At 41.4% G+C, this 26,743-nt stretch overlaps 1 protein-coding gene and 2 pseudogenes across 1 annotated transcript in view; all 3 read left to right on the top strand.

Annotated features, from left to right (window-relative positions):
• clptm1 (CLPTM1 regulator of GABA type A receptor forward trafficking) overlaps positions 1-14,807 on the top strand; it is a 74,266-nt gene extending 59,459 nt beyond the window's left edge. The window contains exons 9-14 of the mRNA XM_072269872.1: positions 1,004-1,097; positions 4,684-4,874; positions 7,270-7,365; positions 11,999-12,134; positions 13,667-13,834; positions 13,938-14,807. Coding sequence (XP_072125973.1) covers positions 1,004-1,097; positions 4,684-4,874; positions 7,270-7,365; positions 11,999-12,134; positions 13,667-13,834; positions 13,938-14,104 — 852 coding nt within the window. The 3' untranslated portion in view covers positions 14,105-14,807. The remainder of the gene's footprint in view (positions 1-1,003; positions 1,098-4,683; positions 4,875-7,269; positions 7,366-11,998; positions 12,135-13,666; positions 13,835-13,937) is intronic.
• Positions 14,808-19,861: 5,054 nt separating this feature from the next.
• LOC140203795 (NADH-ubiquinone oxidoreductase chain 2-like) lies at positions 19,862-21,037 on the top strand (annotated as a pseudogene).
• A 2,863-nt stretch (positions 21,038-23,900) lies between these two features.
• LOC140203794 (ATP synthase subunit a-like) lies at positions 23,901-24,718 on the top strand (annotated as a pseudogene).
• Positions 24,719-26,743: the final 2,025 nt, after the last annotated feature.

Here is a 26,743-nt window from a genome sequence, read left to right as displayed (position 1 = left end):
AACCGGTGTGCTCCACCGGGCAAGCGGTGTGGTGCAGCATCCAGGCTGGAGCTGGTGCTGCTCCCCAGTGTTCGCTCAGCTGCAGACAAGCTATATTGTGGTCGACTGCAGATTTCTGCGGCAATCATGGACCCAGTGTCTTGATTTTACAGTGCAGTATTTCACTGATATGTGTGCTTGCAATCTTGTCTGTGCTGTGTGCGCTTTGTGCTGTGTGACTGTTGTTACTGTGTTTTGCATCTTGGCCTCTGTCTCATTTGGCTGTATTCATGGGTATTCGTGTATGGTTGAGTGACAATTAAACTTGCATTGAATTGGTGCTTAAAGCCTAATTCAATGGCTCTTTCAAATAATTGGCTGATTCGCTTCTTGGGCTGTCTTCTGTTATTGCTTTCAATCTGTGGAATTGATCCAAAGGTCTTTGTGGAACTTAATGTGCAGTGCTATTTTTGTTAATTTCTGAAAGGAATTGTTGATGGGTTTTAGTAACCCTGGCATTTCTGATATTTACATATTTATTAGAAAAAGACATTTGGAAAGCTCCAGTAAATTGAATTGTATGCATAAACATTTCTTGGTTCTGCTTCTTTCATTACTAAACTCTGGAGTTGAGCCACGTTTCCCTTAGCCAAGAGAAACACTGAATGGTCCCTCCATGGAGGTCTTTAAAATTTATGAAGTAGTTTCCTAAAGTCGATGTTAAAATATTCTCAAGTGGGGGAAGTTAAAATTAGTGTTCATAAATCTAGTAAAGTCAGTAGGATATTCAGACTGCAAGTTGTTGCAGGACAAATTGAGCCGGTGAGCAATGGAGGCATCAGTATTAGTTTTTAAAATTACTAATTATAAATGAGGCTCATTCGTTAAGTTTGATTTTGCTGATAAATCAAGGAACAGTTTTTGTTTTTAAGGCAGATTTATGTTGTATTCCCTAACTGCTTGATTTAGATTTTCAGTGCGGTAGCACCCTCACCCAATAACCATTTTCTGTTGTTTATGCCAGGTTGCATTATTGGAAACCAACCCCTATCTCCTGGCAGTAACTGTTATCGTGTCAATCGTACACAGCGTGTTTGAATTCCTGGCCTTCAAAAATGGTAAGCCGTCATTGTAAAGTGTTTTGCAACACACACAAAATGCTGGAGGAACTCAGTGGGTCAGGCAGCATCCATGGAAATGAATAAGCAATCGATGGTTCAAGCCGAGATTCTTCATCAGAGTTGGAAAGGAAGGGGAAAGGCACCAGAATAAAAAGGTGGGGGAAGGGGAAGGTGGATAGCTAGAAAGTGATAGATGAAGCCGGGTGGGTGAGAAAGGTCAAGGGTTGGAGAGGAAGGAATCTGATAGGAGAGGAGAGTGGACCATAGGAGAAAGGGAAGGAGAAGGGGACCCAGAGGGAGGTGATAGGTGAGAAAAGGTAAGAGGCCAGAGTGGGGAATAGAAGAGGGGGGGGGGGGAATTTTTTATCCCTGGAAGAAGAAATTGATATTCCTGACATCAGGTTGGATGCTACCCAGACAGAATATAAGGTGTTGCTGCTCCACCCTAAGGGTGGCTTCATCTTGATACCCAATCAGGTTGGAGGCTACCCAGACAGAATGTACAAAATCCTGAAGGAACTCAGCAAGTCAGGCAGCGTCTGTGGAGAGGAATAAAGAGTCGACACTTTGGGCCAAGACCCTTCATCAAGACTCGAAAGGAATAGGGAAGAAACCAGAGTAAGACAGAGGGAGGAGGGGAAGGAGTGCAAGTTGGAAGGTGATAGGTGAAGCCAGGTGAGGGGGGCAGGTAGGTGGGTTGGGGGAGTGTGATGAAGTGAGACACTGGAGGTGATAGGTGGAAATATTAAAGGGCTGAAGAAGAAGGAGTCTGATAGGAATGTAGAGTAGACCCATTGGAGAAAGGGCAAGAGGAGGGCATCAGAGGGAGGTGATAACTTAAGAGGAGGGAAGCCAAAGTGGGAAATGAGTCATTCAATAGAACAATGAATGAAAGCTCTGGGTCAATTCCTTCTGGTTTGGACTGTGCTGTGCTGTATTCTATTGCTGTAATTCTTGCATACAATCTCTCCATTCTCTTGTCTAGCACATTTTGCCCTTTTGGTTGTGTATAGGTCTTATTGGAAATCCACAGAAAGTCATTCTTTCCCCTGAGATTTTATGGTAGGAGGAGTGAGTGGGAATCAAAGACATCTGCCCTCACTCCACTACAGATCTGTTAATTCACACCAGAAATCATGAGGTTTCATTATTATCTCAATGATCGATAAATGGTCAGAAACCATAAGCTGAAAGCTAATTAAAATGTTTTTCCTTTGCCTTTAATGCCTCGAAACTCACCAATAAGCTTCAGGACCTTCAATGCCTCTTTGTGCAAATGGATCCTCGATTTCCTCACTTGCAGACCCCGGTCAGTTCAGATTGGCAATAACAGCTCCTCCACAATCACCATCAGCACAAGTATACTGTGCTGATGGAGAGTGTGATGAGGTGCCCTGTGTGCTTAACCCCTGTTATACTTGCTTTATGCATATGACTGTGAGGCTATTCACGGCTCCAATGCTATATTTAAACTTGCTGATGACACCGCTGTCGTAGGCCGAATCAGAAGTGGTGTCAAATCAGCATATTGGGAGATTGAAAATATCTCACAACAACAACCTCTCACTTAATGACAGCAAGACCAAAGAGCTGATTATTGACTTCTGGAGGAGGAAACTGGAGGTCCATGAGCCATTCCTTTTCAGGGGGAGGGGAGGGTCACAGGTGGAGAGGCTCAACAATTTTAAATTCCTCAGTATTATAATTTCAAATTATTTGTCCTGGGTCTAGCATGCAAATCCCAATATGAGAAAGCACAGCAGTGCCTCCATTTTCTTTTGGCAAACTTCTGTAGATGTTGGTGGAGAGTATATTGACTGATTGTATCACTGCTTGGTATGGAAACACCAATTCCCTTGTGTGGAAAAGCCTTCAGAAAGTAGTGGCCCAGTCCATCAAGTTCCTCCCCAGCACTGAGCACATCTACATGGAGCGCTGTCGTAGGAAAGCAGCATCCATCATTAAAGACCCCCATCATCCAGGCCGTGTTCCTTTCTCGTTGCTGCCATCAGGAGGAAGGTACAGGACCCACACCATCAGGTTCAGGAACAGCTATTACTCCTCAACCATCAGGCTCTTGAACCAGAGGGGATAACTTCATTCAACTTCACTCGCCTCATCACTGAATAGTTCCCACAACCTTCAACACTTTCATGGACTCTTCATCTGATGTTCTCAATATATTCCTTATTTATTTATTATTATTATTGTATTTGTACGGTTTGTCTTTTGCTCATTGATTGTTTGCCCGTCCTGTTGAGGGTGATTTTTCATTGATTCTATTGTGTTCCCCTCATTGACTGTGAATTCCCACATGAAAATGAATCTCAGGGTTGTATATGATGACATGTATGTACTCTGATAATAAATTTACTTTGAACTTTGCACTTTTATATTAGAACTTGTATGTAAGTTTGAGAGGCTATATCTATCAAGAGCTCTCTCCTTCCTCTGAAGCTGAGTGGTGAGCTAATAGTGTAAAGAACAGAAATCAAAATGAATGGTCAAAAGTGCCCCAGCAAGTAGAGCCATTGCCTTACAGCTCCACCATCCCAAGTTCAATTCTGCCCTCTGGTGCTGGCTCTGTGAAGTTTTCACATTCTCCAAGTGAACAGATGGGCTTCCCTTGGTTGCTGTAGTTTCCTCCCACATCTCAAAGACGTGTGAGGTGGTGGGTTGCTTCTGAAAGAGTGATAGGTTCTGGAGGGGTGGGAGAGTTGATGGGAATGTTGAGGGAATCAATTACAGAAGAGAATAGGCTACAAAGGGCAATTCGTGAGGAAATTATAAACACGAGAAAGTCTGCGGATCCTGAAAATCCAAAGCATCAGGCACAATATGCTGGAGGATCTCAACCAGTCCGGCAGCAAATATGGAAATGAATAAATAGTCAACGGTTTGGGCTGAGATGCTTCTTCAGGACTAAAAGGAAGGGGGAAAACACCAGAATAAAATGTAAGGAAAGTGACTTGACGAAATTGTGCTGTGTCGGGCCATAAACACTGCCTCATTATTCCTTTGCACTTTATTTATTTAGTTATTTGTTTATTTAATGATTTGAGTAGATTTTTTTATGTCTTTGCACTGTCACAAACAACAAAGCAAGTTTATTATCAAGGTTCATGTATGTCACCATCTACAACTCATAAGATTTATTTTCTTGCGGGCATGGTCAATAAATCCATAATAGAATAATAACCATAATAGAATCAAAGACCGCACCAGAGTTCTACCAGAGTGCAAAAGGCTCCAACTGCAAATACAAAAAGAAAAATCGGTGATAACCTGATTCTGATTCTAACTCAACTTGTAACTTGGGGGAAGGAAAGTACCTCAGCAGTGTGAGAATAGGAGAAAAAAATTTACAGGAAGGCCTAGAAAGATAAAATGGATGGAAGTTGAGCTAACATTTTTCTGTCATTTATTCTTCGGGTTTTCCTCCCCCCCCCCGCTTTGTGGATGTCTGTGAAGAATAAGGATTTCAGGTTATATACTGTATACATTCCGTGACATTAAATTGAGCCATTGAATAAACTCAGGCCTGCTATGCTGCATATTGATCTTCTGACTGATTATTTTTCAGACATTCAATTTTGGAACAGCCGCCAGTCTCTAGAGGGTCTGTCTGTACGTTCAGTGATATTTGGTGTCTTCCAGTCCGGTGTCGTCCTGCTGTATATCTTGGACAATGAGACCAACTTTGTGGTGCAGGTCAGCGTATTTATTGGCCTCTTGATTGATCTTTGGAAGATCACCAAAGTCATGGATGTGAAGGTATGAATATTTTCTTCCCAGTATTTTATGCCAGCAATGTTTTGATGTGCAATTATCAATTTTGTGAAGCCGGCTTCTTATTCAGAGTAAAGGAGTAGGTGGTGCTGTTTCAAGCTGAAATTGAATTTCAGGTGTAACCTCTTTGGATGTAGTTGATGAGGTGTGTGTAAGTGTGGCAAACTTGAGGACTAAAATCAATTAAACGCATGTTAGACGCTAAACGATAAATGGATGTTCGTACACTATCTTTGCTACAGTTGGACTTCTATTTTGAAAAGCTTTCTGAAACCTTTTTTTTTGGCTGGATTGAGTCGCTCTCCGATCTTGGTAACTTACTTGCAAATGTTTTGTCACCATGTGAGGAGACGTCAGTGGACAGTTGATTGTAGTGTGTTCTCGGAATGCTTAACTTTTATATACTTTTCAATCAGCTGATTGAACATCATTTCAGACATGGGGAGGAAATTTTTTCACTGATTTGCCGCGCGACAAACTTGCTGCATTGTGGTCTGCCCACATCAGCTCATAAGTAGGATCGGGGTGAACATATTTCTTTACAGAATTGTTTGCGGAAAATCACGCTTCCAGGAATTCTGGAAGCGTCATTTTCCGTGAACGATTCTGTAAACAAATACCAATTTTTTTTTGGAATAAATGTTTCTTGGTTCTACTTTATCCATAAGGACAGGCTGGGGCTTGGGCACCTTCTTCTCAGCTACCTGAAGATAACCTAACCGAGGGCTATATTTAAAACTGAAGATGTTTGATAGAGAAAGATTCATCTACAGGAGGAAGACCAAAAACTAGAAATTCCTTAAATTGAAAAGAATGTTTGCAGCAAATGGCAAACATAGGATGCTTGGTAAAATGTAATTGGTGTGGATTCTTTATGTTCCGTATCTGGTACTGTTGTAAATTAATTGAATTGGATGTTCTTAACCTCATCATGAAGCCTCTGGATGGCAGTAAACTGGGTGGCACACGCAAAGTGCTGGAGGAACTCACCAGGTCAGGCAGCATCAATAGAGGGGAATGAACAGTCAACATTTTGAGCAGTCCCTTCATCAGGACTGGATGGAAGTGTCTCAGCCCGAAACATCAACTATTTATTTCCCTTCATAGAGGCTGCCTGACCTGCTAAGTTCCTCCACCGTTTTGTGTGTGTGTTACTCAAGGTTTCCAGATAGAATCTCATGTGTCCCAGTGAACTGGATGGACCTTGGCCTTGGTTTTTTTTCCCCCAGAAATGCTGGAGAGTTTAAATTATTTGCACTGCATTTAATTCAGTGTTAGTTTTAAAGTTTGCATTTCAAAATAATAAACTATAATTAAATAATTCAACCTTATAACAGCCAGTATCATAGATTCTGGCCCTAATATTGCATTGAGTTATCTGCTTAGTTTGTGGTTGCTTTGATGAGATAGGTTCATGAGACACCTTACTCTTCATTCTTCTAATATTTCCTCCAAGATTTTATTGGATTTTCTCTTGAAGGCTCCAGCTCAATCTGCCCACCAGTTGACTAAGTAATGCATTCCACATCCCAAACACTCAAACTTCAGAAGTTCAAAGTAAATGTTATTATCAGACCACATATACGTCACCACGTACAACCCTGAGCTTTTTTCCTGTGGGCATACTCAGTATATCTACAGAATAGTGTAACAGGATCAATGAAAGATCAAACAGAGTGCAGAAGACAGCAAACTCTGCAAATGCAAATATAAATCAACAGCAATAAATAATAAAAGCATAAAATAGCAAGATAGGAGTCCTTAAAGTGCGATCATTTGTTGTGAGAACATCTTAGTAGATGGGCAGGTGAGTGTAGTTATCCCCTTTTGTTCAAGAGTCAGGTGGTTGAGGGGTAGTAACTGTTCTTGAACCTAGAGGTGTGTGTCCTGAGGCACTTGTGCCTTCTACCTGATGGCAGCAGCAAGAAGAGGGCACAGCCTGGGTGGTGAGGATCTCTGATGATGAATGCTGCTTTCCTGCGACAGTGACTTGTGTAGTTGTGCTCGACATTTGGGAGGGCTGTGCCCGTGATGTACTAGGCTGTATCCACTACTTTTTTTTAGGATTTTCTGTTCAAAGGCATTGGTGCTCCATACTAGGCTGTGATACGGCCAGTCCACTGCACATCTGTAGAAGTTTGTCAAAGTTTTAGATGTAGTTGCAGGGAGAATGTGCAAACTCCACCCTGCACTTGAAAGCAGCATCAAGCTTAATTTAAGCCAGTGGAGCCACTGCCAGCGAAACATCCGTGGAGCCACTTGTAGCACCAGTGAATTGCCCACAGATGTCGCTGTTCAATAAACACTTAATTCTTCAATCATCCTTTATCCGTTCAAGGTTATTGCGCACCATATTATTCAGCTTTTTGTTTTGTTCCAGCTTGACCGTGAAAATAAAGTGGCAGGAATCTTCCCACGCTTGACGTTAAAAGATAAATCAACATACGTACAGTCCTCGACTAAGAACTATGATGATGTGAGTATGAATCCAGACTGTGCTGGTATGTACTTGAAACTGTAGCATAAGAATGAAAATCCAAGGTAAAGTAAAGCTATTCAATGCATTTCTGGCATTCTGTTCTCAATTCTTACCTTGAATGCAAAGAGTCACCATAATTTTGCATTCTTAGGTAGGGCACAGCAGCAAGTAATGTTCGGAGAAATGCAGATGTAGGTGCTCTGATAGCAAATTAGGTAAGATGTTTGGTATGAAGGCATTGGCTTGTTGATATCATTGGGTTTAAAGCGGAGGTTGATAGGTTCTTGATTAGTAAAGGTGTCAAAGGTTATGGGGAAAAAGCAGAAGAATGGGATTGAGATTGTTGACAAGTCAGCTATTGTAGAATGATAGTGCAAACTTCATGGGCGAAATGGCCGAATTCTGTTCTTACGGTCTTATAGAACAAAATACTCCATTGAATATGTGACTGGAGAGAGGGTGCAAGAGGGAGGGATTTGTATTTTCTGGACACTGCAAATTCTGCAGGGGAGTGTGGTCATCTCAATACAGGTGAGGTGATTATACTGGCCCAGTATAAGGTACTACAGGTAGGAGTAGGACCAATGTTGTTTGTTGAGATACTGCATGGAATAGGCCCTTCTGGTCCTTTAAGCTATGCCACCCAGCGACCCCTGATTTAATTCTAGCCTAATTACGAGACAATTTACAATGACCAATTAACATATCAACTGGTACGTCTTTGGAGTCTGGGAGGAAACCGGTGCCCCCCGAGGGAGCCCACAAGGTCATGGGGAGAGTGTACAAACTCCTTCCTAGTGGGAATGTCGTTTAGTGTCGTTGAGGAATTAACCTGGAATACTAGAGATGTTGTGGGTGGTGCTTTAACCTAAGGTGAATGGCCAAGGACAGAGAGAAATGGCTATGCAAATAAGACGACAAAAAGTGAAACCGAAGGCAGGGAGAGAGAAAGTTAAAGAGGGCCATAGTGCAAAAACACTAAGATTTAAAAAAAAATAATAAAGACACAAGACTGAAGGCATTGTACTTTTAATGCAAGAAGCAATAGTTAGATTAATTGAATGAATGGCATAAATGGACATGGTCTGATCTGATGACCAATGTGGAGTCAGTCATGGTTGCAAGCGGATCAAAGCTGGGGACTGAATACTTGAGGGCTTTGACTTCTAAAGGGAGCAAATGGGAAGGAAATGGGGGTGAGAAAACATTGATAATTTGATATGAGATGGGTACACATGTAAGAAATATTTCAAAACCAGATGTTTAGTCGATTGGGATCTCTTTATTCTTGTTCTTAAATCCTCTTGCTGTATTGTTCAGTTCCCTCTGTATGTTGATGTTTAGTTACACATGCAATTACACATGTTTAGTTAGACGTGCAATTCTTTCAACACCAACACTTATCAGTCTCTCATCATTTAAGAAATACTCCTTTTTATCATTGCAGACAACTCAGTATTTTCCATATATTGTATTTGTTATGTCCTCCATTCGCTTAATTTCACAGTACGTACGTTCTCAAATTATGTTTACTATATACAACCCTGAGATTCGTTTCCTTTGCCACAAAAGAACCCATTAAAACAAGACCATCAAACACTCAATGTGCAGGGGGAAAAATACAATAAAAATAAGCAGATAACATTCTGAACTGAAGTTCATGAAAGTGAATCTGCAGCCATGGTCCTCACTACAGCTGATACAAGAGACTGTTGGTTACCGGCCACAGCCTCAGTTTGGCTCAGAGGTGAGTAAACCTCACGGAGCAGTGAGCTGAACAGCGGCCTATCCCTCTCTTCTGGCCCCGATACCCTGACCTTTTCTATCTGGACCAGTGCTTAAATCGGCCCAACCTCAGGTCCAGCCTCTTGCTCTTGGGCCCGGGTCCCACTGCTTCGATTCCGCCCATACCAAAACCTTTCCAATAATCTGGCTCGTTGCCTAAATTGTCCAAACAGCGGGTCATTCCTCGCTGTGGGGCGCAACAGTTCTGCCACTTTGAACTGCCTTCAAGTCCACTCCAGCAATGGCCGAACTTCTCGGCCTCAATTCAGCGTGTACACGCCATGCTGCAACCGTCCTGCACCTTCGCGACTTCAGAGCACACCGCAAAAATACCAGGTTGTACTGGCAACTCAGAAGCTCAACTCAAAAGACAAGTTACGAGCTATTGATTGCTATTCAACATGTGATTAATAAAGTAGTAAGTTTGGTACCGGCAAGTCGTCACTGTGCTTCACCAGCGCCATCTTAGCCTGTCAATTAAGGAAATACTCAAAGCACAAAGCAGAATTAAAATATTTGGCCCATTGAACCTGCTGCACCATTTCATCATGGCTGATATATTATCCCTTTCAACCCCGTTCTCCTGCCTTCTCCCCGTAGCCTTTGGCTATTTTTAAAGCAGAAGTTAATAGGCTCTTAGTTAGGAAGACTTGGCCTCCACAGCCATCTGTTGCAATGAATTCCATAGACTCACCACCCTCTGGCCAAAGGAAATTCCTCCTCATCTGTGTTCTAAACGAACATCCTACTTTTCTGAGGCTGTACCCTCTGGTCCTGGACTTCCTCCTGTAGAAAAAAAATATGTGCTCTCTATTTGGTTCCGCATCCCATTCCCATTCTTGCGTGTCTGTCCACGGCCTCCTCTGCTGTGGGGATGGAGCCGCACTCGGGTTGGAGGAACAACGCCTTATATTCCGTCTGCGTAGCATCCAACCTGATGGCATGAGCATCGACTTCTCTGGCTTCCGCTGGTGCCCCGCCTCCCCCTCGTGCCCCATCTGTTGCTTATTTTTGTGCACGCGTTCTTTCTCTCGCTCTCCTTTTTCTCCCTCTGTCCCTCTGACTATACCCCTTGCCCATCCTCTGGGTTCCCCCCCCTTGTCTTTCTCCCCGGACCTCCTGTCCCATGATCCTCTCATATTTCTTTTGCCAATCACCTGTCCAGCTCTTGGCTCCATCCCTCCCCCTCCTGTCTTCTCCTATCATTTTGGATCTCCCCCTCCTCCTCCCACTTTCAAATCTCTTACTCACTCTTCCTTCAGTTAGTCCTGACGAAGGGTCTCAGCCTGAAATGTCGACTGCACCTCTTCCTAGAGATGCTGCCTGGCCTGCTGCGTTCATCAGCAACTTTGATGTGTGTTGCTTAAATTTACAGCATCTGCAGAATTCCTGTTGTTTACGTGCTCTCTATGTTCACTTTATTTAGGTCTTTCAATATTTGATAGGTTTTGACAAGTTCCCCGCCTTATTCTTTTATATTGCAGCGAGCCAGGCTATATCAGCAGAAAGAAAGCCAGGACCGAGGAAAGTTTGGGATGAACAGTTCTAAAAAGGCACCAAAAAAAGTAGTGAAGTGAATGATAGCAAAAACAGTGATTGGTACAGAAGGTTAAGTCACAACAGGGGCAGTAATGCAATGTTACAAAGACCAGAGATGTTGAGTGATAATTATCAGTAATTACCAAATATTGTACGTGGATCACTGCCACAAGAAATCAGCGTCCATCATCAAAGACCCCCGCCACCCAGGCCATGTCCTCTTCTCACTACTGCCATTGGGCGGGAGGTACTGAAGCCTTTGGACCCACACCACCAGGTTCGTGAACAGTTACCCTATAATCATCAAGCTCCTGAACAAGCAAGGATAACTTAAGTCACCTCTTCTCTGAGCTGATTCTACAATCTACAGACACTCTTTCAAGGACCCTTTACCACTCTTGTTTTCAGTATTATTTTCTATTTGCACAGTTTGTCTTTTGTTGCACCAGTTGTTTGTCAGTCTTCCTTTCCATAGAGCTTTTTGTAAATTCTATTGTATTTTTTGTTCTGTAAATACCTGCAAGGAAATGAGTCTCCGGGTAGTATATGGTAACATTTACATACTCTGATAATAAATTTAGTTCAAACTTTGAAAGAAAAACCAGAAAACTGAAATTGGAAAAATTATCTGAAGTTGTTAACGCTGAAGCTTGAAGGTTGTAATGGGTCTGTTTGGATGAATAGATGCTATTACCCACACTTGCCCTATTCCAGAGAATGTAATGCGGTGATGGAGAACAGAGTTTCTGTAATGGAGATGATTCTCCTTATTCTCCATCCCTTCTCTAACTGCAGCTTAAGATGTCCTTGTTGTCACAGTTTCCCAGTTCTGGTCAATGTTCCTATTTCTCTTTCCACACATGCTGTCTAACCCACGGAGTATTCCAGCATTTTCTTTTATTTCAGACTTCCAGTGTCTGATTTTCAATCACTAATAAGTAATTCAGGTGGATATCCTAGTGGCTGAAATGTGTAACCCTTCTACTTGGGGTGCTTGAAGAAAAGAGGAAGGCTTTGGTTTGGCCCATGGTTAAAATCTATAATTACTGCTCTCATTTACAATTTGTGAATATCGCTATGAAATTTACTCATACCATGAACTTTCAGTTATAGTGCATTCTATTAAGAGTCTAACAAATTAGTTGTCTCTGTTTAAAATCAAAGAGTTTGGGAGATGATATTTCCTTAAAATAAATAATTTGCATTATTGGTAATTTTAACATTTGAGGTTCAGTGCAGGTGAAGTCTTTAATATACAGCATTTTTTTGAAGATTTTAACAGTGGATATTTTATTGTTCTTTTCAGATGGCCTTTAAATATTTGTCCTGGATTCTGTTCCCATTGTTGGGCTGCTATGCTGTCTATAGCCTCTTGTATTTGGAGCACAAAAGCTGGTATTCCTGGGTATTGAGCATGCTGTATGGTTTCTTATTGACATTTGGTGAGTGAGTATACATGATTTGAAAAAATCTGCACCAACTGTAGAAACTGCAGCTACACCATTTCAAGCAAATTAAATTGATCTACTGACTTATCCATTCTATAATGTGTCAGCTAATTCCATGACTGTTATATTTCTGTAACGTGATACAAATGTTACAGTCATATAACCCTCATGGTTGATATGACAGACAGCTGCAAGTTATCCAGTTAACTGCTTCAGAATGTAGAACAGTACAGGACTGGAACAAGTCCTTCAGTCCGTGATGTTATGTGAAAGTAATTAAGCGAGTAACTGAAAGCTTACTAAAGTAATCCCTGCTGCCCTCACAGGTCTGTGTCCCTCCATTCTCTGCATCTGAAATGCCTCTAATTGTATTTGTATCTAACACCACTCCCAGCAAGTACCCTCCACTCTTTGTAACACTTTGTAGTGTTTCATCTTGAGTATAGAAGGGGAGGTTCCTTAAGGTTGTTTAGCCAGGCTGGGTACTGGGGATAAGCTCCCACTACTTATTATATGTTCCCAGTGTGTGCACCTCAAATAACCTCTGACAATCTCGTCCAGCTCCTGGCCTTCACATGTGGCTTAGCTATGAAGTCTGGCGGAGCCACTCGGACTGACGGGAAGGGGCAAAGACAGGTTACTGGCACCTTAAAACCAGTGGCTTCGGGCAGATGGGGCTCGTCAGCCGTGATTGGCAGCCCATCTAGGAGAAGGAAAGCTCTGATCTCAAACCTTGGCTGCCTTGGAGAAGGCTTCGGGAGTAAATCCCGAGGAGAAAAATCCAGAGCTGGTCCTACATTGAGTTCAATGCCGACTGGCAATTCCTGTGATGCCACTGGTGCCAGACGGTATCGGTCTGCAGTTCCTTTGGGTTCATCAGCTGCATGGAGGTGGGGGGCCTGCCACATGGGCAGCAGCTTGCTCACCATATAGTACTGCCCTGACTTGCATATCACATAGACAGCTGGCACATGATCAATCCCACCAACGTAGGGCCTCAAGTAGAGGAGTTCATGAAATTATCTCAGTTGCCTTCAGTACAATTTGAATTGCCCAGCTATGAAAATGTCATATATTTAGAAAAAAAGAAACTAAAAGGAAAGGATTTTAAGAATCTCACTGTGTTTCCCTTAAATTGCAGCCACAAGTGGAAGTGAGGGACAGGATAGGGATAGTCCCGAAACCGATTCCCTGGATAAACTGCTCGTACGACCATCTACCACCTGCTCCCAATGTTTCACGTGACCCTGATCAGGGGGCTAAGCAGGTGCTACACCTTGCCCAAGGGTGACCTGCAGGCCAGCAGAGGGAAGAAGCGCCTTGTATCTCCTTGAGTGGAGACGTATCTCCACCCTGCCACCTTAGATGCAGTATTACATTGTCCATTAGACTGGGGGAGCAATAAACAAGAGACGTATGTTACTAACCAGGGTACAATCACTTTATATTAGCAAATCAAGGGAACAAGGTCTCTGTGTTCAGTAGTTGTGAAGGTTGTGGATGACTGTTTTGTTTCCTCCCTTCAGGATTTATAACAATGACACCACAGCTGTTCATTAACTATAAGCTGAAGTCAGTAGCCCATCTCCCATGGAGGATGCTAACCTACAAAGCATTAAATACTTTTATTGATGATCTCTTCGCATTTGTAATCAAAATGCCAATGATGTACAGGATAGGATGTTTGAGAGATGGTAAGTCTTTGCATAAAAATTCCAGCCCTCAACACAAGACAAATTAAATACGATGGGTGTCTGACTTACCTAACGTGCTTTTCCCCTCCATTTTACACACCAGATGTGGTATTTTTTATCTACCTGTACCAACGTTGGATCTATCGAGTAGATCCCACCCGACTGAATGAATTTGGGACAAGTGGGGAAGACCTTGCAAAGATGTCAAAGGAAAACAGTTCCCCGAAAGCCGTAATGGAGAAAGCAGACGCGGAGAAAAAGAACGATTAAAATGTAAATCTTTGTAATGGCGAACCTTGATGTTTCACTGTAAAGGCAAAAGTGAGACCATGGACTGTAATAATCAAATCTCCCAATTTTTGTATTAATATAATCCTGTTGAAGACAAGTGAATTTGAAGTCCAGGTTAATGTGCTGTACTGTATTTGTTCTGAAACATATCTGTATTTAAGTATAACTTTGTAATCATTGTATTCCGTAGTGGAATATTTGGTACATTACATTGCTAATAACGTTTAAATTGCGACCATACGTTGAAAGGACAGCCTCTGTTAATTTAGAGGGGAGTAATAACAGATTTTAGTAATAAAGACTCTATTCCATTCATCTGAAATTCTGATTCCTGTTTCAATAAGCACACCAATGTTAATTTATTAGCTGTGGGACTAACTTTGATGCAGGATTTATGTGAACTTGTTAGCCTCGCCAGTGAATACTTGTTAAGGTGTTTAATACAATTGCATTTAAGAGGGTTTCCAAAAAGTGTGGATTCCAAAGGCATATAACAGCTGCTGATATAGGTGGGTATTTCTGTGCAGAGTACCCTGTTGTGAATATGATGTTCATTTCTAATAATAGAATCCATTTTAAAAAATGTTTGTGCAAATTACTCGAACGGTGCTCAAAATTAATATTTACTTGTGTCGAAGTTGCAGCACCTAAATAAAAGTAAGATTAGCTGATTTAAAAATCAGTTCCTGCATCTGGTGCTCTTTTTTTTGCCATCTCATGAGAGTTTTTTTTTAAAAGAGCTGATTGGAACCAATGTTCCCCGAGGCTGAGGTGATTTTGGGACGGCACACTTCCCTTGGACGTGCAGAAATTTGGAATACGCTTATCCCCTTTGAATACAGGGTCATAGACTTGATTCAAAATAAATTTATTATCAAGGTACGTACACTCAGTGGCCACTTTGTTATGTTCAGGATTGGAATCCAGTGTGGCCTTCTGCTGCTGTGGCCCAACCAGTTCCAGGTTTGATGTGTGTTCAGAGATGCTCTTCCGCACATCACCGTTGTAATACGTGGTTATTTGAGTTACTGTTGCCTTCCTGTCAGTTTGAACCAGTCTGGTCATTTTCCTCTGACCTATCTCATTACTAAGGTGTCCCGTCCCCCCCCCCCACAAACTGCCAGTCTCTAATTTTTTTTGTTTTTCACGCCATTCTCTGTAATCTCTAGAGCAAGGGTTTCCAACCTGCTCCCTTGCTTAATGGTATTGGTCCATGGCGTAAAAAAGGTTGGGAACCCCTGCTTTAGAGACTGTTGTATGTGAAAAATCCCGGGAGATCAGCAGTTTCTGAGATGCACAAACCACCCCAACTGCTGTTCCACTGTCAAAGTCACTTAGATCACATTTCCTCCCCATTCTGTTGCTTGGTCTGAAAACAGCTGAACCTCTTGACCATGTCTGCCTGCTTTTATACATAGAGTTGGCTGATCAGATATGTGCAGGTATACAGTTGTACCTAATGAAGTGGCCATTCAGTGTACGTTACCATATCCTACCTTGAGATTCATTTTCTTGGCAGCATTTATAAGAAAAATAAACAATAGACTACAAGAAACATACATAGAAAAAGACTGACAAATGACGTTATTGAAAAGGTGACCATGTGCAGTATTCAACATCAAGTGTACTTCCATGAGGTATCCCTGGAAGCCTAATCAAAAGTGTTCCTCACATTTCATGCTTAATGAGGCAAGTACAGTGTTATCTGCACTGGTGTTTTGTTTTTACTCCTATGATCAAAGTTTAAAGTTCAAAATAATTTATTATCAAAGTAAGTATGTCACTAATTACAATCCTGGGACTCAGTTTCTTGCAGGCATTCACAGTAAAACAAAGAAATACAATAGAATTAATGAAAAACTGCACACAAAGACTGACAAACAACCAATGTGCAAACGAAGATGGTAAAAATACAAGAAAAAAACAAATAATAATTATAAATAAATACATTCATACATAACACTGAGAGCATAGGTTGTAGGGCACTTGAAAGTGAGCCCAGCGGTTGTGCTCAGTAATCATTTCAGTGTTGAGGCGAGTGAAGCTATCCATACTGGTTCAGGAGACTGATGGTTGAAGGGTAATACCTGTTCCAGAACATGGTGGTGTGGGACCCAAGGTTCCTGTAGCTTTTTCCTGATGGCAGCGGCAAGAAGAGAGGATGTCCTGGATGGTGGGAGTTCTCGATGATGGATGCTGCTTGCCTGTGGTAGTGCCTCTTGTAGGTTTGCTCAGTGGTGGGGAGGGATTTTGCTACCATGGGTCTGGCTCTACCAGAGGTGGTGAAGTGTGCTCTTTCCAAGCCGTCCCGGCAGATTCTCTCATCAAGTACATTATAATACTGTAGTTCTCGTGGACCAAAGAACTGATTGTGGAATTCAGAATGGGTAAGATGAGGGAACACACGCCAGTCCTCATAGAGGGATCAGAAGTGGAAAGAGTGAGCAATTTCAAGTTCCTGGGTATCGATATCACTGAGGATCTATCCTGAACACAACATATCAATGCAGCGTACAAAGAAGGCACGATAGTGCCTATACTTCATTAGGAGTTTGAGAAGATTTGGTATGTCACTAGACATTTGCAAATTTCTACAGATGTACTGTGGAAAGCATTCTAACTGGCTGCATCACCGTTTGGTATTGGGGGAGGTGGGGGGGGGGGAAGGCTACTGCACAGGATCGAAAGAAGCTGCAGAGAGTTGTAAACTTTGTCATGTCCAGGACATCTTCATGGAATGATATCTCAAAAGGACACCATCAGCCAGGACGTACCCTGTTCTCATTGCCACCATCAGAAGGTGATTCAGGAACAGATTCTTCCCTTCTGCCACCCCATTTCTGAACGGACATTGAACCCATGAACACTACCTCACTACTTATTTAATTTAACTATTTAATATATGTATATACTGTAATTCATGGTTTTTATTATGTATTGCATTGTACTGCTGCTGCAAAAACAACAAATTTCACAACACACACAAAATGCTGGGGGAACTCAGCAGGCCAGGCAGCATCTATAGGAAGAAGTACAGTCGACGTTTCAGGCCGTGACCCTTCGAAGGGTCTGGGCCCGAAACATCAACTGTATTTCTTCCTATAGATGCTGCCTGGCCTGCCGTGTTCCACCAGCATTTTGTGTGTGTTGCTTGAATTTCCAGCATCTGCAGATTTTCTCATGTTTGCGAAATTTCACAACATATGCCATTATATTAAACCTGATTCCGATTCTGCTTAAATCTCAATTCTAAGACTGTCAGAATCACTAACAGTGTTCTTAACTCTTGATCCCCACTTCACCCTCCATCCCCAATCTACCTCAACTCTTTTTTTACCTGCTCTGCACTTCCTCTGTCGCTTTGACTTCTGCATTTTGATTTACTACGACGATGTATGATATGAACAGCCTGGAAGACATGCAAACACCTTTCTACTGTATCTCAGAACACAGGACAATAACTATTATATGCAAGTACTCAAGTACATCAAATGCGTTGCTTAAGGCTCTCATGGTCGAGAGCCTCGTACATGTTCTTTTTCATTCTCCTTCTGTCAACAAGCATGAATGTCCTTGGTTTTCCAATCCCTCTCAGTCTGTGTTTAGTCTGTTTTTTAAAAAAAATATTTATTTAGAGACACAGTGCAGTCTTACACCAGTGTAAGTCAGAAAGAATTAAATCACTGACAATTAACCGATGCCATAACTTGAGGCTCTTATGATATAAGAATATATAACAAGAAAACCCCATCCTTAAACCATCGTTAACCCTACACAGGAGTGTTTCTAGGAAAGATTAAAAGAAAATAAAGGAACTCGGCAAACACAAACTCCGCCTGTTTACCAAAAACATCGCCTCTTGCTTCTATTCATGTATAAGAGGTCCCGCCTGCCCTGTGATTTTTTTAACGGCCGCGGTATCTTGACCGTGCGAAGGTAGCGTAATCACTTGTCTTTTAATTGAAGACCCGTATGAAAGGCATCACGAGAGTTTATCTGTCTCTATTTTCTAATCAATGAAATTGATCCTCTCGTGCAGAAGCGAGAATAAAAACATAAGACGAGAAGACCCTATGGAGCTTTAAACACCTAAGTTATTTTTAAAATATTAACTTTTTCCCTCTGGGCATAAAACAATAAATTAATTTTCTGACTTAACTTGTTTTTGGTTGGGGCGACCAAGGGGTAAAACAAAACCCCCTTACCGAATGTGTGAAATATCACTTAAAAATTAGAGCGACATCTCTAATTAATAGAAAATCTAACGAACAATGACCCAGGAAGATCTTTTATCCTGATCAATGAACCAAGTTACCCTAGGGATAACAGCGCAATCCTTTCTTAGAGTCCCCATCGCCGAAAGGGTTTACGACCTCGATGTTGGATCAGGACATCCTAATGGTACAGCCGCTATTAAGGGTTCGTTTGTTCAACGATAAATAGTCCTACGTGATCTGAGTTCAGACCGGAGTAATCCAGGTCAGTTTCTATCTATGATGGTATTCTTCCTAGTACTGAAAGGACCGGAAAAATGAAGCCCATGCCCCAGGCACGCTTCCACTCAACCTGTTGAAACCAACTCAAACAGGTAAAGAAGGCCATCTCTTAACCAAAAATAATGGTTTGTTAAGGTGGCAGAGCCTGGTAATTGCGAAAGACCTAAGCCCTTTAATCCAGAGGTTCAACTCCTCTCCTTAACTAATGCTTAACTTTATCCTTCTCTACATTATTAATCCCTTAGCTTTTATTATCCCTATTCTACTAGCCACAGCCTTCCTAACCCTAGTTGAACGGAAAATCCTAGGTTATATACAATTCCGCAAAGGCCCAAACGTAGTTGGCCCATATGGTCTCCTACGACCCATTGCTGACGGACTCAAACTATTTACTAAAGAACCTGTACGACCCTCCTTCTTCTCCCAATTCCTCTTTCTAGCCACACCTAGCCCTCCTAATATGAATACCTCTACCCCTTCCACACTCAATCCTAAACTTAAACCTAGGCTTACTATTCATCCTAGCTATCTCCAGCTTAACAGTTTACACAATTTTAGGATCAGGTTGGGCCTCAAACTCCAAATACGCCCTCATAGGGGCTCTCCATGCAGTAGCACAAACCATCGCTTACGAAGTAACACTTGCCCTAATCCTCTTAGCCCTCATTATTTTTGTAGGTGTCTTTACACTCCATACATTTAACTTAAGCCAAGAAACTATCTGACTAATTATCCCCGCATGACCTCTTGCCATAATATGGTATATCTCAACACTAGCAGAAACCAACCTTGCTCCCTTTGACCTGACAGAGGGTGAATCTGAGTTAGTTTCAGGTTTCAACATCGAATATGCAGGGGGTTCTTTTGCTCTATTCTTCTTAGCCGAATATTCAAACATTTTATTAATAAATACTTTATCTGTTATTTTATTCCTAGGTACGTCCTATAACCCACAGTCTTATACTCAAAGCAACTGCATTAACCTTACTATTCCTATGAATCCGAGCTTCCTACCCCCGATTTCGATATGAGCAACTAATACATCTCGTCTGAAAAAACTTCTTACCAATAACACTAGCTTTAATCCTATGACATATTACCCTGCCCATTGCCACAGCAAGCCTTCCACCATTAACCTAAAGGAATAGTGCCTGAACTAAAGGGCCACTTTGATAGAGTGGATAATGAATGTTAAAGCCATTCCTCTTCCTCACTAGAAAGATAGGATTTGAACCTATGCCCTAGAGATCAAAACTCTTAGTACTTCCAACTATACTACTTCCTAAGCAAAGTCAGCTAATTAAGCTTTTGGGCCCATACCCCAAACATGTTGGTTAAAATCCTTCCTCTACTAATGAACCCTTTAATCCTCTTCATCTCAATCCTTAGTCTAGGATTAGGTACTACAATAACATTCATTGCCTCACACTGATTATTAGTCTGAGTGGGATTAGAAATTAACACAATAGCTATCATCCCTCTTATAATTTACCAACACCACCCGCGTGCAACAGAAGCAACCACAAAATATTTCCTTACACAAGCTACCGCTTCTGCCTTACTCCTCTTCGCCGGAACCACAAATGCCTGAATTACAGGCCAATGAGATATAACCGAAATAACCAACCAAGCTTCTGCCACACTCCTCTCTATTGCCCTAGCACTAAAAATCGGATTAGCCCCTCTACACTTTTGACTACCAGAAGTTTTACAAGGACTTGACCTAATTACAGGCCTAATCATATCTACATGACAAAAAATTGCACCATTCGCAGTTCTATTACAACTATACCCCCTTCTTAACCCAACACTACTTATATCTATAGGTGTATTATCAATTGTCATCGGAGGATGGGGTGGCCTTAATCAAACACAACTACGAAAAATCCTAGCATACTCATCAATTGCTCATATTGGCTGAATAATCGTTATCTTACACTATTCTCCTAATCTCACTCTCCTCAATTTAATTATTTATATTATTATAACCTCATCCCTATTCCTCCTCTTCAGCACCAATAACACCACAAAAATCAATACCATTGCAACCTCTTCAACTAAGTCCCCACTACTAACCATCATAACTATATTAACACTCCTTTCCTTAGGGGGATTCCCCCTCTTACCGGATTTATGCCCAAATGACTTATTCTCCAAGAAATGACTAAACAAAACCTCCCTATTTTAGCCACAATCATAGCCTTAGCAGCACTACTTAGCCTATTTTTTTTATTTACGCCTATGTTACTCAGTTACTCTCACTCTTTCACCAAATCCTGTCACCCCATCAACATCATGACGAACAAAAACCTCACAACCCAACCTTGCCCTAACCTCAATAACATCCCTATCCCTTCTCCTTCTCCCATTAACCCCCATAATACTCTCATTAACTACATAAGAAATTTAGGTTTAAATAAACCAAAAGCCTTCAAAGCTTTAAACAAGAGTGAAAACCTCTTAATTTCTGATAAGACTTGCAAGATTTTATCTCACATCTCCTGAATGCAACTCAAGCACTTAAATTAAGCTAAACCCTCACTAGATAAATAGGCCTCGATCCTACAAAATCTTAGTTAACAGCTAAGCCTTCAATCCAGCGAACTTTTATCTAGCTTCTCCCACCGTTAAAGGCGGTGAGGCGGGAGAAGCCCCGGGAGAAGCCTTTCTCCTTCTCGAGATTTGCAATCTCTCGTATTTTATATACTACAGGGCTAATAATGATAAGAAGAGGACTTGAACCTCTCTATACGGAGCTACAATCCGCCGCTTAAATCTCAGCCATCTTACCTGTGGCAATTAATCGTTGATTATTTTCTACTAATCATAAAGACATTGGCACCCTTTACTTAATCTTTGGTGCATGAGCAGGGATAGTGGGTACTGGCCTTAGTCTGCTAATTCGAACAGAATTAAGCCAACCAGGGGCCTTACTAGGTGATGATCAGATCTACAATGTGGTCGTTACTGCCCATGCTTTCGTAATAATTTTCTTTATAGTTATACCAATTATAATTGGTGGATTTGGTAATTGACTGGTTCCTTTAATAATTGGTGCTCCAGACATGGCCTTTCCGCGAATAAACAACATAAGCTTTTGACTTCTTCCTCCATCCTTCCTTTTACTATTAGCTTCAGCAGGAGTAGAAGCTGGGGCTGGGACCGGATGAACCATTTACCCTCTGGCTGGTAACCTAGCACATGCTGGAGCTTCTGTAGATCTTACTATCTTTTCCCTACACTTAGCAGGGGTCTCCTCCATTTTAGCATCCATCAATTTTATTACTACAATTATCAATATGAAACCACCTGCAATCTCTCAATATCAAACACCCTTATTCGTTTGATCAATTCTAATCACAACTGTCCTTCTCTTATTATCCCTTCCCGTCCTAGCAGCAGGTATTACTATACTCCTCACAGATCGTAATCTTAACACAACCTTCTTTGATCCAGCAGGGGGTGGTGATCCTATTCTCTACCAACATCTTTTCTGATTCTTTGGTCATCCAGAAGTATATATTTTAATCCTCCCAGGATTCAGTATAATCTCCCACGTAGTTGCCTATTACTCAGGTAAAAAAGAACCCTTTGGTTATATGGGCATGGTTTGAGCAATAATAGCAATTGGCCTTCTCGGCTTTATTGTCTGAGCCCATCATATGTTTACTGTCGGTATGGATGTAGACACACGAGCCTATTTTACCTCAGCAACCATAATTATTGCCATTCCAACAGGAGTAAAAGTTTCTAGCTGATTAGCAACCCTTCATGGAGGCTCTATTAAATGAGAAACACCACTTCTTTGAGCTCTTGGCTTCATTTTTCTATTTACTGTTGGAGGTCTAACTGGTATTGTTCTAGCGCCAACTCATCCCTTGATATTGTTCTTCACGACACATACTACGTAGTAGCCCATTTCCATTATGTCTTGTCCATAGGTGCAGTCTTTGCTATTATAGCTGGCTTTATCCACTGATTCCCATTAATTACAGGCTACACATTTCACTCTGCCTGAACTAAAATACAATTTTTAGTTATATTTGTAGGAGTTAATCTCACTTTCTTCTCACAACATTTCCTAGGTTTAGCTGGAATACCACGACGATACTCAGACTATCCAGATGCCTATACCTTCTGAAATGTGTTATCCTCTATTGGTTCTTTAATTTCACTAGTAGCCGTAGTCATTATGATATTCATCCTTTGAGAAGCATTTGCATCAAAACGTGAAATCTTACACATTGAACTACCTCACACAAATGTAAACTACCCGGTTGTCCACCTCCTTATCACACCTATGAAGAACCAGCATTCGTTCAAGTCCAACGATCTTACCAGTAATAAACAAGAAAGGAAGGAATTGAACCCCCATTAATTGGTTTCAAGCCAATCACATAACCACTCTGTCACTTTCTTGAGATTCTAGTAAAATATTACATTTCCTTGTCAGGGCAAAATTGTGGGTTTAAACCCCACGAATCTTAACATGGCACATCCCTCCCAATTAGGTTTTCAAGACGCAGCTTCTCCTGTTATGGAGGAGCTCCTTCATTTTCACGATCATACCCTAATAATTGTGTTTCTTATCAGCTCATTAGTTCTTTATGTAATCGTAGCAACAGTTTCAACCAAGCTAACTAATAAATACATTTTAGATTCCCAAGAGATTGAAATCGTTTGAACTATCGTCCTAGCAATCATTTTAATTTCAATCGCCCTACCCTCCTTACGCATCCTTTACCTTATAGATGAAATTAATGACCCTCATATCACAATTAAAGCCCTTGGTCATCAATGATATTGAAGCTATGAATTCACAGATTATCAAGACCTAGAATTCGATTCTTACATAGTCCAAACAGAAGATCTCTCCCCAGGTCAATTCCGTCTCCTAGAGGTAGACCATCGCATAGTAGTACCTATACAATCTCCAATCCGAGTCTTAGTCACCGCAGAAGATGTTCTCCATGCATGAACAGTCCCAGCACTAGGAGTAAAAATCGATGCAGTACCCGGACGTCTAAATCAAACAGCCTTCATTATCTCTCGACCTGGCATCTTCTATGGTCAATGTTCCGAAATTTGTGGAGCTAACCATAGCTTTATACCAATTGTAGTTGAAGCAGTTCCATTAGAACACTTCGAGAACTGATCTTCACTAATACTTGAAGAACTTTCATTAAGAAGCTAAACTGGGCCTAGCATTAGCCTTTTAAGCTAAAAATTGGTGATTCCCAACCACCCTTAATGACATGCCTCAGCTCAACCCAAGTCCTTGATTCCTAATCTTCTTATTTGCATGATTATTTTTCCTAACTATTATACCAGGCAAAGTAATATCTTACTTTTTCAATAATAATCCAACCACAAAAAGCACTCAAAAATCTAAACCAACCCCCTGAAACTGACCATGAGCCTAAACTTCTTTGACCAATTCTTAAGTCCATCATTATTAGGGGTCCCCCTCATTGCTCTAGCAATTATAATCCCCTGATTTATTTTCCCAACACCTTCCAAACGATGGGTCAACAACTGCCTATTAACACTCCAAACATGATTCGTTAATCGATTTACTTTTCAACTCATACAGCCTTTAAATCTTGGAGGTCATAAATGAGCCTCAATCCTCACAGCACTTATACTATTCTTAATTACTATTAATCTCCTGGGTTTACTCCCATACACATTTACCCCTACTACACAACTTTCACTAAATATAGCATTTGCTCTTCCCCTGGGATTAACCACAGTTCTAATTGGTATGCTTAACCAACCAACAGTTGCTCTAGGCCACTTCCTTCCAGAAGGAACGCCTACCCCCTTAGTCCCAATTCTCATTATTATCGAAACTGTCAGCCTATTTATTCGACCCTTAGCTCTTGGAGTTCGACTTACAGCTAACCTAACAGCAGGTCACCTTTTAATACAGCTAATTGCAACTGCAGCATTCATTCTAATCTCTTTTATACCCTCAATCGCCTTACTTACCTCACTTATCCTATTTCTACTTACAATTCTAGAAGTTGCCGTAGCAATAATTCAAGCCTATGTGTTTGTTCTCCTTCTAAGCCTCTACTTACAATAAAACGTTTAATGACCCACCGAGCACACGCATACCACATAGTTGACCCAAGTCCATGACCCCTAACAGGAGCAGTAGCAGCTCTCCTTATAACTTCAGGCCTTGCCATTTGATTCCATTTCCACACTCCCTCACTACTTTACCTAGGCCTTTTACTAATAATCCTAACTATAATCCAATGATGACGAGATGTCATCCGAGAAGGTACCTTCCAAGGTCATCATACTCAACCTGTTGAAAAAGGACTGCGATATGGAATAATTTTATTCATTACATCAGAAGTTTTCTTTTTCCTAGGCTTTTTCTGAGCCTTTTACCACTCAAGTCTCGCTCCAACTCCTGAACTCGGAGGATGTTGACCACCTACAGGTATCTACCCACTAGACCCCTTTGAAGTCCCACTCCTCAATACTGCTGTACTCCTAGCCTCTGGGGTTACAGTCACCTGAGCTCACCATAGTATTATAGAAGGGCACCAAAAAGAAGCTATTCAAGCCCGTGCCCTCGCAATTACTCTAGGTCTTTATTTCACCGCACTTCAAGCTATAGAGTACCATGAGGCCTCATTTACTATTGCTGATGGAATTTATGGGACAACCTTCTTCGTCGCTACAGGTTTCCATGGACTACACGTAATCATTGGCTCCTCATTCCTATTAATCTGCTTATTACGACAAATCCAATATCACTTCACATCACAACACCACTTTGGCTTTGTAGCCGCCGCATGATACTGACATTTCGTTGATGTAGTTTGACTATTCCCTTATGTTTCAATCTACTGATGAGGTTCATAATAATTACTTTTCTAGTATAAAGACTAGTACAAATGACTTCCAATCATTTAATCTTGGTTAAAATCCAAGGAAAAGTAATGAACCTCATCACGTTTATTGCCGCCCTTTCAGCCCTCATTTCCCTAATCTTAGCAATCTTACCCTTCTGACTACCTAGTCTTAACCCAGACAATGAAAAGATATCCCCTTACGAATGTGGTTTTGACCCATTAGGGACTGCACGCCTACCTTTTTCCCTCCGCTTCTTCCTAATCGCTATCCTCTTCCTCTTATTTGACCTAGAAATTGCCCTTCTCCTCCCATTACCTTGAGGAGATCAACTCATCTCTCCTCTTATCACCTCCTTGTGAGCAGCTACAATCCTATTTCTATTGACTTTAGGCCTAATTTATGAATGATTCCAAGGAGGCCTAGAATGGGCAGAATAGATACTTAGTCCAAACTCAAGACTATTGATTTCGGCTCAATTAATTATGGTGAAAACCCATAAGTATCTTATGACACCCATCCATTTCACCTTCTCTACTGCCTTTATCCTAAGCCTTATAGGCTTAGCCCTAAATCGCTCACATCTTCTTTCAGCCCTCATCTGTCTCGAAGGCATAATACTGTCCTTATTTGTAGCTATCTCTCTCTGGTCAACAACAATAGCCGCCCCTATTTGCTCACTCGCACCCATAATTTTATTAACATTTTCAGCTTGTGAAGCAAGCTCAGGACTAGCCCTCCTAGTAGCTACCGCCCGTACCCACGGCTCAGATACACTGAAAAACCTCAACCTCCTACAATGTTAAAAATCATCATCCCCACAATCATACTGTACCTAATCTCGTGAATCACCCCCAAGAAATGACTATGAATTACCTCAATCTCTCACAGCCTCCTTATCGCATTCATCAGCTTACACTGATTTAAATGAGATATAGAAGTTGGCTGAGACTTTTCTAACTCTTGCCTAGGAGTAGACCCTCTTTCTTCCCCCCTACTCACACTAACCTGTTGACTACTCCCACTATTACTTGCTAGCCAAAACCATCTCAATAATGAACCACACACCTGTCAACACATTTATATTAACCTTCTTATTACCCTTCAACTCCTACTAATCATAGCTTTCAGCGCTACCGAGATAGTCCTATTTTATATCATATTCGAAGCAACCCTTATCCCAACACTTATCGTCATTACCCGATGAGGAAACCAAACCGAACGTTTAAATGCAGGAACTTACTTTCTATTC

Source organism: Mobula birostris, chromosome 10 (genome assembly GCF_030028105.1).
Source record: "Mobula birostris isolate sMobBir1 chromosome 10, sMobBir1.hap1, whole genome shotgun sequence".
In the NCBI taxonomy this organism is placed as follows: Eukaryota; Metazoa; Chordata; class Chondrichthyes; order Myliobatiformes; family Myliobatidae; genus Mobula; species Mobula birostris.
Note: the sequence above shows the minus strand (reverse complement) of the source record. Positions and strands in the feature narration are given on the sequence as shown.